At 52.2% G+C, this 16,140-nt stretch overlaps 1 protein-coding gene across 1 annotated transcript in view; it reads left to right on the top strand.

The window, feature by feature from the left end:
• LOC118378446 (phospholipid-transporting ATPase IB-like) overlaps positions 1–16,140 on the top strand; it is a 118,688-nt gene that overhangs the window by 23,944 nt on the left and 78,604 nt on the right. Inside the window, exons 10-22 of the mRNA XM_052502857.1 lie at positions 2,367–2,478; positions 2,655–2,823; positions 3,450–3,577; positions 3,667–3,744; positions 3,849–3,982; positions 4,084–4,159; positions 4,292–4,397; positions 4,555–4,637; positions 4,741–4,790; positions 4,877–4,946; positions 5,056–5,140; positions 5,298–5,437; positions 15,467–15,605. Coding sequence (XP_052358817.1) covers positions 2,367–2,478; positions 2,655–2,823; positions 3,450–3,577; positions 3,667–3,744; positions 3,849–3,982; positions 4,084–4,159; positions 4,292–4,397; positions 4,555–4,637; positions 4,741–4,790; positions 4,877–4,946; positions 5,056–5,140; positions 5,298–5,437; positions 15,467–15,605 — 1,370 coding nt within the window. The remainder of the gene's footprint in view (positions 1–2,366; positions 2,479–2,654; positions 2,824–3,449; positions 3,578–3,666; positions 3,745–3,848; positions 3,983–4,083; positions 4,160–4,291; positions 4,398–4,554; positions 4,638–4,740; positions 4,791–4,876; positions 4,947–5,055; positions 5,141–5,297; positions 5,438–15,466; positions 15,606–16,140) is intronic.

The raw sequence follows: 16,140 nt of genomic DNA, 5'->3' as shown, positions 1-16,140 counted from the left end.
ACAGATTACTGGGCTGTGAATGTCTGATGTTGTACAGATTACTGGGCTGTGAATGTCTGATGTTGTACAGATTACTGGGCTGTGAATGTCTGTACAGTTTACTGGGCTGTGGAGGGGTGGTCGGTACGGGGGGGGGTCGTTATGGGGGGTGGTCGGTATGGAGGGGTGGTCGGTACGGAGGGGGGTCGTTATGGGGGGTGGTCGGTGCGGAGGGGTGGTCGGTACGGAGGGGGGTGGTCGGTACGGAGGGGTGGTCGGTAGGGGGGTGGTCGGTACGGAGGGGTGGTCGGTACGGAGGGGTGGTCGGTACGGAGGGGTGGTGGTATGGAGGGGTGGTCGGTATGGAGGGGTGGTCGTCGGTGGGGGGGGTTATGGGGGGTGGTCGGTACGGAGGGGTGGTCGGTATGGAGGGGTGGTCGGTACGGAGGGGTGGTCGGTACGGAGGGGTGGTCGGTATGGGGGGGTCGGTACGGAGGGGTGGTCGGTATGGGGTGGTCGGTATGGAGGGGTGGTCGGTATGGTCGGTGGGTGGTGGTCGGTATGGAGGGGTGGTCGGTACGGAGGGGTGGTCGGTACGGGGGGTGGTCGGTATGGAGGGGTGGTCGGTACGGAGGGGTGGTCGGTACGGAGGGGTGGTCGGTACGGAGGGGTGGTCGGTACGGAGGGGTGGTCGGTACGGGGGGGTGGTCGGTACGGAGGGTGGTCGGTACGGAGGGGTGGTCGGTACGGAGGGGTGGTCGGTACGGAGGGGTGTTCGGTACGGGGTGGTGGTCGGTACGGGGGGTGGTCGGTACGGGGGTGGTCGGTACGGAGGGGGTGGTCGGTACGGGGGGTGGTCGGGGGGTGGTCGTATGGAGGGGTGGTCGGTACGGAGGGGTGTTCGGTACGGGGTGGTGGTCGGTGCGGGGTGGTCGGTACGGGGGGTGGTCGGTACGGAGGGGTGGTCGGTACGGGGGGTGGTCGGTACGGGGGTGGTCGTATGGAGGGTGTTCGGTACGGAGGGGTGTTCGGTACGGGGGGTGGTCGGTATGGAGGGGTGGTCGGTATGGAGGGGTGGTCGGTATGGAGGGGTGGTCGGTACGGAGGGGTGTTCGGTACGGGGGGGTGGTCGGTACGGAGGGGTGGTCGGTACGGGGGGGTGGTCGGTACGGAGGGGTGGTCGGTACGGAGGGGGGGTCGGTACGGGGGGTGGTCGGTACGGGGGGTGGTCGGTATGGAGGGGTGGTCGGTATGGAGGGGTGGTCGGTACGGAGGGGTGGTCGGTACGGGGTGGTCGGTACGGAGGGGTGGTCGGTACGGGTGGGGGTCGTTATGGGGGGGGTCGGTATGGAGGGGTGGTCGGTATGGAGGGGTGGTCGGTATGGAGGGGTGGTCGGTACGGGGGGTCGGTATGGGGGGTCGTTATGGGGGGTGGTCGGTATGGAGGGGTGGTCGGTATGGAGGGGTGGTCGGTATGGAGGGGTGGTCGGTACGGAGGGGTGGTCGGTATGGGGGGGGGCCGTTATGGGGGGTGGTCGGTATGGAGGGGTGGTCGGTATGGAGGGGTGGTCGGTATGGAGGGGTGGTCGGTACGGGGGGGTCGGTATGGGGGGTCGTTATGGGGGTGGTCGGTATGGAGGGGTGGTCGGTATGGAGGGGTTGTCGGTATGGAGGGGTGGTCGGTACGGAGGGGTGGTCGGTATGGGGGGGTCGTTATGGGGGGTGGTCGGTATGGAGGGGTGTTCGGTATGGAGGGGTGGTCGGTATGGAGGGGTGGTCGGTACAGGGGGTCGGTACGGAGGGGTGGTCGGTATGGGGTGGTCGGTATGGAGGGGTGGTCGGTATGGAGGGGTGGTCGGTATGGGGGGTGGTCGGTATGGAGGGGTGGTCGGTACGGAGGGGTGGTCGGTACGGAGGGGTGGTCGGTACAGAGGGGTGGTCGGTATGGGGTGGTCGGTATGGAGGGGTGGTCGGTATGGGGTGGTCGGTATGGAGGGGTGGTCGGTACGGGGGGTCGGTACGGAGGGGTGGTCGGTATGGAGGGGTGGTCGGTATGGAGGGGTGGTCGGTACGGGGGGGTCGGTATGGAGGGGTGGTCGGTATGGGGTGGTAAGGAGTATCTCAGTCACTGCTGCTGCGTTGAATTTAGTTAGTTTTTTTTACTCACACTCTGTCAATCTTTTCCTCCTGTGTTGATCTTCAGTTGTACAATTTGATTACGTTTATATATGTTTTGCTAATTTAATCTTGTTAATCTCACTCTTAGCAACCAGAAGTCAGGAGCTGTTCGTCTACATGACTGCCCCTCTCTCTCTCTCTGAACACACACCTAACATAGGATTGCATCATTTTGAACCTCCACCTGCTCGTCACTGTTCTCTTTCCAGTGCGGTTCCTCTGGGTCCTGACCAGGTGCTGCTGCGAGGTGCCCAGCTCAGGAACACACAATGGGTTGTGGGTATTATAGTCTACACTGGACATGACTCCAAACTGATGCAGGTGAGACATTTCAAGCCTTGGATCAAGCAAATCTAAACTCTAATACTCTAATGAAGGCTGTAGAGTTTGCTGTTCTTCCTCCATAGCGGTCGACTGAGTTCCTGAACTCTGTGCCATTTGGGGTGTTTTGTAGTTCCACATGAAGGATGTAATAATGTGGTGGATGTTCCTTCCAGAACTCGACCAAGGCCCCTCTGAAGCGTTCTAACGTGGAGCGGGTGACCAATGTCCAGATCCTGGTGCTGTTCTGCATCCTTCTGGTGATGGCGCTAGTGAGCTCTATAGGAGCCTCCATCTGGAACAAACAACACACTGAGGAGGCCTGCTGGTACCTGTCACGCTCTGGTGAGAAGACACACGCACCCCCGGACACACGCACCCCCGGACACACGCACCCCCGGACACACGCACCCCGGACACACGCACCCCCGGACACACGCACCCCCGGACACACGCACCCCCGGACACACGCACCCCCGGACACACGCACCCCTGGACACACGCACCCCTGGACACACGCACCCCTGGACACACGCACCACACACACCCCTGGACACACGCACCACACACGCACCACACACACCCCTGGACACACACACCCCTGGACACACACACCCCTGGACACACACACCCTTGGACACACGCACCCCTGGACACACGCACCCCTGGACACACGCACCCCTGGACACACGCACCCCTGGACACACGCACCCCTGGACACACGCACCCCTGGACACACGCACCCCTGGACACACGCACCCCTGGACACACGCACCCCTGGACACACGCACCCCTGGACACACGCACCCCTGGACACACACACCCCCGGACACACACACCCCCGGACACACATACCCCCGGACACACGCGCACCCCTGGACACACACACCCCTGGACGGACACACCCCCGGACACACACATGCCATAGTCATTTATTCTTCTTCCATACAACCGTATTTGTGTGTCTACAGGTGACATCTCCACTAACTTTTGGTATAACCTGCTGACGTTCATCATCCTCTACAACAACCTCATCCCCATCAGCCTGCTGGTCACTCTGGAGGTCGTCAAGTTCACACAGGCACTCTTCATCAACTGGGTATGCACGGACGCAGGCTCGGGTGTGTTTAGAGAGCGTTTGGCTGTCTTTAGATGTCTTTCATCTAACTTCTCTGTGTTTGGTGTCAGGATGTGGAGATGTACTACGCGGAGACAGACACACCCGCCATGGCTCGAACGTCCAATCTCAACGAAGAACTGGGCCAGGTGAGGATGGACTCCACCAATTTTATCATGTTCACATTCGAGCTCAACCAATCAGAGTTGATTCCTGTTGTGAACTGATATCCTTCCTTTTCCCCCTCTCCCAGGTGAAGTATCTGTTTTCTGATAAGACAGGAACTCTCACCTGTAACGTCATGCACTTCAAGAAGTGTACCATCGCTGGGATCACATACGGCCACTTCCCTGACCTGGATGTTGATCGATCCATAGAGGACTTCAGGTCAGTGACCTCTTATTCTTCACCTTTGGCTGTGCTTTATTTTTGTTTTATGTAGTTAGTGTCAATTAGTAGTGTTTAATTCTGTCCGTCTCCTCCCTCAGCCCCCTGCCGTCCAGCATTCTTAACTCCACAGAGTTTGATGACCCCACTCTCATCCAGAACATTGAGAAGAACCATGTTGGTGTTCCCCTTCTGTCATGATAATTATTATAATGAAAGAGATTGACACTGGGCTTGTGTATGACCACTCTCTTTCTCTTTGTTGCTCGCTCTCCCGATCTCGCTCTCTCGCTCATTCCCTCTCTCCAGCCGACCTCTGCTCAAATCTGTGAGTTCCTGACGATGATGGCGGTGTGTCACACTGTGGTCCCAGAGAGAGAGGAGGACCAGCTTATTTACCAAGCCTCCTCGCCAGGTAGACAGCCTATCACGACACAGCTTATACACCTAGGAGCCAATCATACCTTGGCTACTAGACAGTAGAACCAATCACATCCAAGCTACTACACCTTAGAGCCAATCGAATAAACTCTACATGTATGTGCACTGCATGTGTGTTTTCCTTTCCTCAGATGAAGGAGCTCTGGTGAAAGGAGCCAAAGGTCTGGGCTTCGTTTTCACAGCAAGGACTCCTGGCTCCGTTATCATGGAAGCTGTAAGTGTGGGTTTGAGACACGGGATGGAGTGCGTCATTTGAAGAAAGGTAAATATTCATCCTCTTCTCTGTTGAGTTCTTTCTATTTGTTTGTGTCTTTCAGAGGGGGAAGGAGAAGAGCTTTGAGCTGCTGAATGTGCTGGAGTTTTCAAGGTAAATTAACCCCCCCCCCCACACACACACACAATCACGACACACACACATTCATAGACACTTAACAGTCATTCCCTTTTCTACAGTAACCGTAAGCGCATGTCTGTAGTGGTCCGAACCCCCGATGGGAAACTGCGTCTGTACTGCAAGGGAGCAGTGAGTATAACCCCAGTCATTGAATGCACCACAGTTTATTCCCATAGTGGCATTGCTCATATTGAAGATGAACTGGCGCGTGTTGATGATGTCACGGTGTGTGCTTCAGGATAATGTGATCTTTGAACGTCTCACTGATTCGTCTCAGTACAAAGAGTTGACCATGGCACATCTGGAACAGTTCGCCACCGAGGGTACGGCCTTTCTCGTTGTAAATGTGCTGGTTATATTTGTTCCTGCTATCTTTTGTCTACGTTCTCTTAACTTTTTACCATCTTTTTCTCTGCAAGATTCATTTTTACCTTTCACTCCCTTTTTCTACCTTATATGTTGACCTTGTCCCCCCCCCAGGTCTGCGGACTCTGTGTTTTACCTATGTTGATCTGGAGGAGGGGGTATACCAGGAGTGGCTGAAGGAGTACACCCGGATTAGCACTATCATCAAAGACCGGGCCCAGAAACTAGAGGACTGCTATGAACTGCTGGAGAAGGTTGGTTAATGATTAGCATTGCATGTGTAGATAGATATTGCGAATATATATATATTTCTCTGTACTGTCTAGCATGGTGATATAGTGACTACCCCTCACTCCATCCCCTTCAATCAGTGTGTTGTTGGACTGGTAAGATGGTGACTACTCCTCACTCCATCCCCTTCAGGCAGTGTATTGTTGGGTTGGTAAGATAGTGACTACCCCTCACTCCATCCCCTTCAGTCAGTGTGTTGTTGGGTTGGTAAGATGGTGACTACCCCTCACTCTATCCCCTTCAGTCAGTGTGTTGTTGGACTGGTAAGATGGTGACTACCCCTCACTCCATCCCCTTCAGTCAGTGTGTTGTTGGGTTGGTAAGATGGTGACTACCCCTCACTCTATCCCCTTCAGTCAGTGTGTTGTTGGGTTGGTAAGATGGTGACTACCCCTCACTCCATCCCCTTCAGTCAGTGTGTTGTTGGACTGGTAAGATGGTGACTACCCCTCACTCCATCCCCTTCAGTCAGTGTGTTGTTGTTGGGTTGGTAAGATGGTGACTACTCCTCACTCCATCCCCTTCAGTCAGTGTGTTGTTGGACTGGTAAGATGGTGACTACCCCTCACTCCATCCCCTTCAGTCAGTGTGTTGTTGTTGGGTTGGTAAGATGGTGACTACTCCTCACTCCATCCCCTTCAGTCAGTGTGTTGTTGGACTGGTAAGATGGTGACTACCCCTCACTCTATCCCCTTCAGTCAGTGTGTTGTTGGACTGGTAAGATGGTGACTACCCCTCACTCTATCCCCTTCAGTCAGTGTGTTGTTGGGTTGGTAAGATGGTGACTACCCCTCACTCCATCCCCTTCAGTCAGTGTGTTGTTGGACTGGTAAGATGGTGACTACCCCTCACTCCATCCCCTTCAGTCAGTGTGTTGCTGTGTTGGTAAGGTGGTGACTACCCCTCACTCTATCCCCTTCAGTCAGTGTGTTGTTGGGTTGGTAAGATGGTGACTACCCCTCACTCTATCCCCTTTAGTCAGTGTGTTGTTGGGTTGGTAAGATGGTGACTACCCCTCACTCCATCCCCTTCAGTCAGTGTGTTGTTGGGTTGGTAAGATGGTGACTACCCCTCACTCTATCCCCTTCAGTCAGTGTGTTGTTGGGTTGGTAAGATGGTGACTACCCCTCACTCTATCCCCTTTAGTCAGTGTGTTGTTGGGTTGGTAAGATGGTGACTACCCCTCACTCCATCCCCTTCAGTCAGTGTGTTGTTGGGTTGGTAAGATGGTGACTACCCCTCACTCTATCCCCTTTAGTCAGTGTGTTGTTGGGTTGGTAAGATGGTGACTACCCCTCACTCCATCCCCTTCAGTCAGTGTGTTGTTGGGTTGGTAAGATGGTGACTACCCCTCACTCCATCCCCTTCAGTCAGTGTGTTGTTGGGTTGGTAAGATGGTGACTACCCCTCACTCCATCCCCTTCAGTCAGTGTGTTGTTGGACTGGTAAGATGGTGACTACCCCTCACTCTATCCCCTTCAGTCAGTGTGTTGTTGGGTTGGTAAGATGGTGACTACCCCTCACTCTATCCCCTTCAGTCAGTGTGTTGTTGGGTTGGTAAGATGGTGACTACCCCTCACTCCATCCCCTTCAGTCAGTGTGTTGTTGGGTTGGTAAGATAGTGACTACTCCTCACTCTATCCCCTTCAGTCAGTGTGTTGTTGGGTTGGTAAGATAGTGACTACTCCTCACTCTATCCCCTTCAGTCAGTGTGTTGTTGGGTTGGTAAGATGGTGACTACCCCTCACTCCATCCCCTTCAGTCAGTGTGTTGTTGGGTTGGTAAGATGGTGACTACCCCTCACTCCATCCCCTTCAGTCAGTGTGTTGTTGGGTTGGTAAGATGGTGACTACTCCTCACTTTATCCCCTTCAGTCAGTGTGTTGTTGGGTTGGTAAGATGGTGACTACCCCTCACTCCATCCCCTTCAGTCAGTGTGTTGTTGGGTTGGTAAGATAGTGACTACTCCTCACTCTATCCCCTTCAGTCAGTGTGTTGTTGGGTTGGTAAGATAGTGACTACTCCTCACTCTATCCCCTTCAGTCAGTGTGTTGTTGGGTTGGTAAGATGGTGACTACTCCTCACTCTATCCCCTTCAGTCAGTGTGTTGTTGGACTGGTAAGATAGTGACTACCCCTCACTCTATCCCCTTCAGTCAGTGTGTTGTTGGACTGGTAAGATAGTGACTACCCCTCACTCCATCCCCTTCAGTCAGTGTGTTGTTGGGTTGGTAAGATGGTGACTACTCCTCACTCTATCCCCTTCAGTCAGTGTGTTGTTGGACTGGTAAGATAGTGACTACCCCTCACTCCATCCCCTTCAGTCAGTGTGTTGTTGGGTTGGTAAGATAGTGACTACTCCTCACTCTATCCCCTTCAGTCAGTGTGTTGTTGGGTTGGTAAGATAGTGACTACTCCTCACTCTATCCCCTTCAGTCAGTGTGTTGTTGGGTTGGTAAGATAGTGACTACTCCTCACTCTATCCCCTTCAGTCAGTGTGTTGTTGGGTTGGTAAGATAGTGACTACTCCTCACTCTATCCCCTTCAGTCAGTGTGTTGTTGGGTTGGTAAGATAGTGACTACTCCTCACTCTATCCCCTTCAGTCAGTGTGTTGTTGGGTTGGTAAGATAGTGACTACTCCTCACTCTATCCCCTTCAGTCAGTGTGTTGTTGGGTTGGTAAGATAGTGACTACTCCTCACTCTATCCCCTTCAGTCAGTGTGTTGTTGGGTTGGTAAGATAGTGACTACCCCTCACTCTATCTCCTTCAGTCAGTGTGTTGTTGGGTTGGTAAGATGGTGACTACCCCTCACTCCATCCCCTTCAGTCAGTGTGTTGTTAGACTGGTAAGATGGTGAATACCCCTCACTCCATCCCCTTCAGTCAGTGTGTTGCTGTGTTGGTAAGGTGGTGACTACCCCTCACTCTATCCCCTTTAGTCAGTGTGTTGTTGGGTTGGTAAGATGGTGACTACCCCTCACTCCATCCCCTTCAGTCAGTGTGTTGTTGGGTTGGTAAGATGGTGACTACCCCTCACTCCATCCCCCTCAGTCAGTGTGTTGTTGGACTAGTAAGATGGTGACTACCCCTCACTCCATCCCCTTCAGTCAGTGTGTTGTTGGGTTGGTAAGATGGTGACTACCCCTCACTCCATCCCCTTCAGTCAGTGTGTTGTTGGACTGGTAAGATGGTGACTACCCCTCACTCCATCCCCTTCAGTCAGTGTGTTGCTGTGTTGGTAAGATGGTGACTACCCCTCACTCTATCCCCTTCAGTCAGTGTGTTGTTGGGTTGGTAAGATGGTGACTACCCCTCACTCCATCCCCTTCAGTCAGTGTGTTGTTGGACTGGTAAGATGGTGACTACCCCTCACTCCATCCCCTTCAGTCAGTGTGTTGTTGGGTTGGTAAGATGGTGACTACCCCTCACTCCATCCCCTTCAGTCAGTGTGTTGTTGGACTGGTAAGATGGTGACTACCCCTCACTCTATCCCCTTCAGTCAGTGTGTTGTTGGGTTGGTAAGATGGTGACTACCCCTCACTCCATCCCCTTCAGTCAGTGTGTTGTTGGACTAGTAAGATGGTGACTACCCCTCACTCCATCCCCTTCAGTCAGTGTGTTGTTGGGTTGGTAAGATGGTGACTACTCCTCACTCTATCCCCTTCAGTCAGTGTGTTGTTGGGTTGGTAAGATGGTGACTACCCCTCACTCCATCCCCTTCAGTCAGTGTGTTGTTGGGTTGGTAAGATGGTGACTACCCCTCACTCTATCCCCTTCAGTCAGTGTGTTGTTGGACTGGTAAGATAGTGACTACCCCTCACTCCATCCCTTTCAGTCAGTGTGTTGTTGGGTTGGTAAGATAGTGACTACCCCTCACTCCATCCCCTTCAGTCAGTGTGTTGTTGGGTTGGTAAGATAGTGACTACTCCTCACTCTATCCCCTTCAGTCAGTGTGTTGTTGGGTTGGTAAGATAGTGACTACTCCTCACTCTATCCCCTTCAGTCAGTGTGTTGTTGGGTTGGTAAGATAGTGACTACTCCTCACTCTATCCCCTTCAGTCAGTGTGTTGTTGGGTTGGTAAGATAGTGACTACCCCTCACTCCATCCCCTTCAGTCAGTGTGTTGTTGGACTGGTAAGATGGTGACTACCCCCCTCACTCCATCCCCTTCAGTCAGTGTGTTGCTGTGTTGGTAAGATGGTGACTACCCCTCACTCTATCCCCTTCAGTCAGTGTGTTGTTGGGTTGGTAAGATGGTGACTACCCCTCACTCCATCCCCTTCAGTCAGTGTGTTGTTGGACTGGTAAGATGGTGACTACCCCTCACTCCATCCCCTTCAGTCAGTGTGTTGTTGGGTTGGTAAGATGGTGACTACCCCTCACTCCATCCCCTTCAGTCAGTGTGTTGTTGGACTGGTAAGATGGTGACTACCCCTCACTCTATCCCCTTCAGTCAGTGTGTTGTTGGGTTGGTAAGATGGTGACTACCCCTCACTCCATCCCCTTCAGTCAGTGTGTTGTTGGACTACCCCTCACTCCATCCCCTTCAGTCAGTGTGTTGTTGGGTTGATGGTGACTACCCCTCACTCCATCCCCTTCAGTCAGTGTGTTGTTGGGTTGGTAAGATGGTGACTACTCCTCACTCTATCCCCTTCAGTCAGTGTGTTGTTGGGTTGGTAAGATGGTGACTACCCCTCACTCCATCCCCTTCAGTCAGTGTGTTGTTGGGTTGGTAAGATGGTGACTACCCCTCACTCCATCCCCTTCAGTCAGTGTGTTGTTGGGTTGGTAAGATAGTGACTACCCCTCACTCTATCCCCTTCAGTCAGTGTGTTGTTGGGTTGGTAAGATAGTGACTACTCCTCACTCTATCCCCTTCAGTCAGTGTGTTGTTGGGTTGGTAAGATAGTGACTACCCCTCACTCTATCCCCTTCAGTCAGTGTGTTGTTGGGTTGGTAAGATAGTGACTACTCCTCACTCTATCCCCTTCAGTCAGTGTGTTGTTGGGTTGGTAAGATAGTGACTACCCCTCACTCTATCTCCTTCAGTCAGTGTGTTGTTGGGTTGGTAAGATGGTGACTACCCCTCACTCCATCCCCTTCAGTCAGTGTGTTGTTAGACTGGTAAGATGGTGAATACCCCTCACTCCATCCCCTTCAGTCAGTGTGTTGTTGGGTTGGTAAGATGGTGACTACTCCTCACTCTATCCCCTTCAGTCAGTGTGTTGTTGGACTGGTAAGATAGTGACTACCCCTCACTCTATCCCCTTCAGTCAGTGTGTTGTTGGACTGGTAAGATAGTGACTACACCTCACTCCATCCCCTTCAGTCAGTGTGTTGTTGGGTTGGTAAGATGGTGACTACTCCTCACTCTATCCCCTTCAGTCAGTGTGTTGTTGGACTGGTAAGATAGTGACTACCCCTCACTCCATCCCCTTCAGTCAGTGTGTTGTTGGGTTGGTAAGATAGTGACTACTCCTCACTCCATCCCCTTCAGTCAGTGTGTTGTTGGACTGGTAAGATGGTGACTACCCCTCACTCCATCCCCTTCAGTCAGTGTGTTGTTGGGTTGGTAAGATAGTGACTACTCCTCACTCTATCCCCTTCAGTCAGTGTGTTGTTGGGTTGGTAAGATAGTGACTACTCCTCACTCTATCCCCTTCAGTCAGTGTGTTGTTGGGTTGGTAAGATAGTGACTACCCCTCACTCTATCCCCTTCAGTCAGTGTGTTGTTGGGTTGGTAAGATAGTGACTACTCCTCACTCTATCCCCTTCAGTCAGTGTGTTGTTGGGTTGGTAAGATAGTGACTACTCCTCACTCTATCCCCTTCAGTCAGTGTGTTGTTGGGTTGGTAAGATAGTGACTACTCCTCACTCCATCCCCTTCAGTCAGTGTGTTGCTGTGTTGGTAAGGTGGTGACTACCCCTCACTCTATCCCCTTCAGTCAGTGTGTTGTTGGACTGGTAAGATAGTGACTACCCCTCACTCCATCCCCTTCAGTCAGTGTGTTGTTGGGTTGGTAAGATAGTGACTACTCCTCACTCTATCCCCTTCAGTCAGTGTGTTGTTGGGTTGGTAAGATAGTGACTACTCCTCACTCTATCCCCTTCAGTCAGTGTGTTGTTGGGTTGGTAAGATAGTGACTACCCCTCACTCTATCCCCTTCAGTCAGTGTGTTGTTGGGTTGGTAAGATAGTGACTACTCCTCACTCTATCCCCTTCAGTCAGTGTGTTGTTGGGTTGGTAAGATAGTGACTACTCCTCACTCTATCCCCTTCAGTCAGTGTGTTGTTAGACTGGTAAGATGGTGAATACCCCTCACTCCATCCCCTTCAGTCAGTGTGTTGCTGTGTTGGTAAGGTGGTGACTACCCCTCACTCTATCCCCTTTAGTCAGTGTGTTGTTGGGTTGGTAAGATGGTGACTACCCCTCACTCCATCCCCTTCAGTCAGTGTGTTGTTGGGTTGGTAAGATGGTGACTACCCCTCACTCCATCCCCTTCAGTCAGTGTGTTGTTGGGTTGGTAAGATGGTGACTACCCCTCACTCCATCCCCTTCAGTCAGTGTGTTGTTGGACTAGTAAGATGGTGACTACCCCTCACTCCATCCCCTTCAGTCAGTGTGTTGTTGGGTTGGTAAGATGGTGACTACCCCTCACTCCATCCCCTTCAGTCAGTGTGTTGTTGGACTGGTAAGATGGTGACTACCCCTCACTCCATCCCCTTCAGTCAGTGTGTTGCTGTGTTGGTAAGATGGTGACTACCCCTCACTCTATCCCCTTCAGTCAGTGTGTTGTTGGGTTGGTAAGATGGTGACTACCCCTCACTCCATCCCCTTCAGTCAGTGTGTTGTTGGACTGGTAAGATGGTGACTACCCCTCACTCCATCCCCTTCAGTCAGTGTGTTGCTGTGTTGGTAAGATGGTGACTACCCCTCACTCTATCCCCTTTAGTCAGTGTGTTGTTGGGTTGGTAAGATGGTGACTACCCCTCACTCCATCCCCTTCAGTCAGTGTGTTGTTGGGCTGGTAAGATGGTGACTACCCCTCACTCCATCCCCTTCAGTCAGTGTGTTGTTGGACTGGTAAGATGGTGACTACCCCTCACTCTATCCCCTTCAGTCAGTGTGTTGTTGGGTTGGTAAGATGGTGACTACCCCTCACTCCATCCCCTTCAGTCAGTGTGTTGTTGGACTAGTAAGATGGTGACTACCCCTCACTCCATCCCCTTCAGTCAGTGTGTTGTTGGGTTGGTAAGATGGTGACTACTCCTCACTCTATCCCCTTCAGTCAGTGTGTTGTTGGGTTGGTAAGATGGTGACTACCCCTCACTCCATCCCCTTCAGTCAGTGTGTTGTTGGGTTGGTAAGATGGTGACTACCCCTCACTCTATCCCCTTCAGTCAGTGTGTTGTTGGACTGGTAAGATAGTGACTACCCCTCACTCCATCCCCTTCAGTCAGTGTGTTGTTGGGTTGGTAAGATAGTGACTACCCCTCACTCCATCCCCTTCAGTCAGTGTGTTGTTGGGTTGGTAAGATAGTGACTACTCCTCACTCTATCCCCTTCAGTCAGTGTGTTGTTGGGTTGGTAAGATAGTGACTACCCCTCACTCTATCCCCTTCAGTCAGTGTGTTGTTGGGTTGGTAAGATAGTGACTACCCCTCACTCTATCCCCTTCAGTCAGTGTGTTGTTGGGTTGGTAAGATGGTGACTACCCCTCACTCCATCCCCTTCAGTCAGTGTGTTGTTGGGTTGGTAAGATGGTGACTACCCCTCACTCCATCCCCTTCAGTCAGTGTGTTGTTGGGTTGGTAAGATGGTGACTACCCCTCACTCCATCCCCTTCAGTCAGTGTGTTGTTGGACTGGTAAGATGGTGACTACCCCTCACTCTATCCCCTTCAGTCAGTGTGTTGTTGGGTTGGTAAGATGGTGACTACCCCTCACTCTATCCCCTTCAGTCAGTGTGTTGTTGGGTTGGTAAGATGGTGACTACCCCTCACTCCATCCCCTTCAGTCAGTGTGTTGTTGGGTTGGTAAGATAGTGACTACCCCTCACTCTATCCCCTTCAGTCAGTGTGTTGTTGGGTTGGTAAGATAGTGACTACTCCTCACTCTATCCCCTTCAGTCAGTGTGTTGTTGGGTTGGTAAGATAGTGACTACCCCTCACTCCATCCCCTTCAGTCAGTGTGTTGTTGGACTAGTAAGATGGTGACTACCCCTCACTCCATCCCCTTCAGTCAGTGTGTTGTTGGGTTGGTAAGATGGTGACTACCCCTCACTCCATCCCCTTCAGTCAGTGTGTTGTTGGGTTGGTAAGATGGTGACTACTCCTCACTCTATCCCCTTCAGTCAGTGTGTTGTTGGACTGGTAAGATAGTGACTACCCCTCACTCCATCCCCTTCAGTCAGTGTGTTGTTGGGTTGGTAAGATAGTGACTACCCCTCACTCTATCCCCTTCAGTCAGTGTGTTGTTGGGTTGGTAAGATAGTGACTACCCCTCACTCTATCCCCTTCAGTCAGTGTGTTGTTGGGTTGGTAAGATAGTGACTACTCCTCACTCTATCCCCTTCAGTCAGTGTGTTGTTGGGTTGGTAAGATAGTGACTACTCCTCACTCTATCCCCTTCAGTCAGTGTGTTGTTGGGTTGGTAAGATAGTGACTACCCCTCACTCTATCCCCTTCAGTCAGTGTGTTGTTGGGTTGGTAAGATGGTGACTACCCCTCACTCCATCCCCTTCAGTCAGTGTGTTGTTGGGTTGGTAAGATAGTGACTACTCCTCACTCTATCCCCTTCAGTCAGTGTGTTGTTGGGTTGGTAAGATAGTGACTACCCCTCACTCTATCCCCTTCAGTCAGTGTGTTGTTGGGTTGGTAAGATGGTGACTACCCCTCACTCCATCCCCTTCAGTCAGTGTGTTGTTGGGTTGGTAAGATAGTGACTACTCCTCACTCTATCCCCTTCAGTCAGTGTGTTGCTGGGCTGGTGAGTTTGTCCAGCAGAGGGCAGAGTGGTCCCACTGATCAACTGTTGAGAACTATGACCTCTCAGTACTGAAGAAGCCCTGTTTCCCCAGAGGAAACTCCCCCTCTCTCTCTCTCTGTGTGTGTGTGTGTGTATGTGTACGCACAAACACCAGTCGGGTACGCACAAACACCAGTCGGTCACTCCCCTAAGGTGTCAACAGTACAGACACCCTGTAACCCAGAGGACATCTCCAGTATACATCTGGACGTGATCATGTCTGTGGTTAATAGTCTGGACATGGCAGCTGTAGGCACAAAAGTAATTCTGAGAATGTATACATTAAGGCTGGCCGTTAGGATGGCACATGACTCCACAGCTGCCTTTGTTTGGCTGTAATGAGAGTTTATACATTAAGGCTGGCCGTTAGGATGGCACATGACTCCACAGCTGCCTTTGTTTGGCTGTAATGAGTGTTTATACATTAAGGCTGGCCGTTAGGATGGCACATGACTCCACAGCTGCCTTTGTTTGGCTGTAATGAGTGTGTATACATTAAGGCTGGCCGTTAGGATGGCACATGACTCCACAGCTGCCTTTGTTTGGCTGTAATGAGAGGCAGCCCTCCAGTAAAGAGGGGTTTTGAGAGACGGCCCAGAGGAGAGGAGGGGGAAGGTAATGGGATAGAAGTGAGGAAAGGGTTTCGGTAGACTGGAAGACTACAGAGATAATTACCCTCACCAGTCTGCCAAGAGACCCTTAAAACTGGTGTGTGGGTGTGTATGGGTGACTACATGACTGTATTTGCGTGTTTTAATAGAGTTCAAAGTAAATGTTTGGGAAACATTAAGACTTTCCCCACGCTGCTGTTTGACCCACATGATACAGACCACTTCTTACCCTGTCTAATGCTTCTGCTGCCCAGCCTGTCTCTTCAACTTGGTTACCCTGTCTAAATGCTTCTGCTGCCCAGTCTCTTCAACTTGGTTGTAGCTTATAAGAGCCCCTCCCCCTCTCTCTCTGTAGGATCTGTTGTTGTTGGGGGCCACAGCTATAGAGGACCGTCTCCAGGCAGGGGTCCCTGAGACCATTGCTACTCTAATGAAGGCCGACATCAAGATCTGGGTCCTCACCGGAGACAAACAGGAGACCGCCATCAACATAGGTGAGAGAGAAAGGGGCATGGTGAGAGAGAGAAAGGGGCATGGTGAGAGAGAGAAAGGGGCATGGAGAGAGAGAAAGGGGCATGGAGAGAGAGAGAGAGAGAGAGAGAGGGGCATGGAGAGAGAGAGAGAGGGGCATGGAGAGAGAGAGAGAGAGGGGCATGGAGAGAGAGAGAGAGAGGGGGCATGGAGAGAGAGAGAGAGAGGGGCATAGAGAGAGAGAGAGAGGGGCATGGAGAGAGAGAGAGAGAGAGGGGCATGGAGAGAGAGAGAGAGAGAGAGGGCATGGAGAGAGAGAGAGAGAGAGGGGGCATGGAGAGAGAGAGAGAGAGGGCATGGAGAGAGAGAGAGAGAGAGAGAGAGGGGCATGGAGAGAGAGAGAGAGAGAGAGAGAGGGGCATGGAGAGCGAGAGAGAGAGGGGCATGGAGAGAGAGAGAGAGGGCATGGAGAGCGAGAGAGAGGGGCATGGAGAGCGAGAGAGATGAGAGAGGGGCATGGAGAGCGAGGGAGAGGGGCATGGAGAGCGAGGGGCATGG

This window comes from Oncorhynchus keta, chromosome 4 (genome assembly GCF_023373465.1).
Source record: "Oncorhynchus keta strain PuntledgeMale-10-30-2019 chromosome 4, Oket_V2, whole genome shotgun sequence".
Lineage (NCBI taxonomy): Eukaryota > Metazoa > Chordata > Actinopteri > Salmoniformes > Salmonidae > Oncorhynchus > Oncorhynchus keta.
Note: the sequence above shows the minus strand (reverse complement) of the source record. Positions and strands in the feature narration are given on the sequence as shown.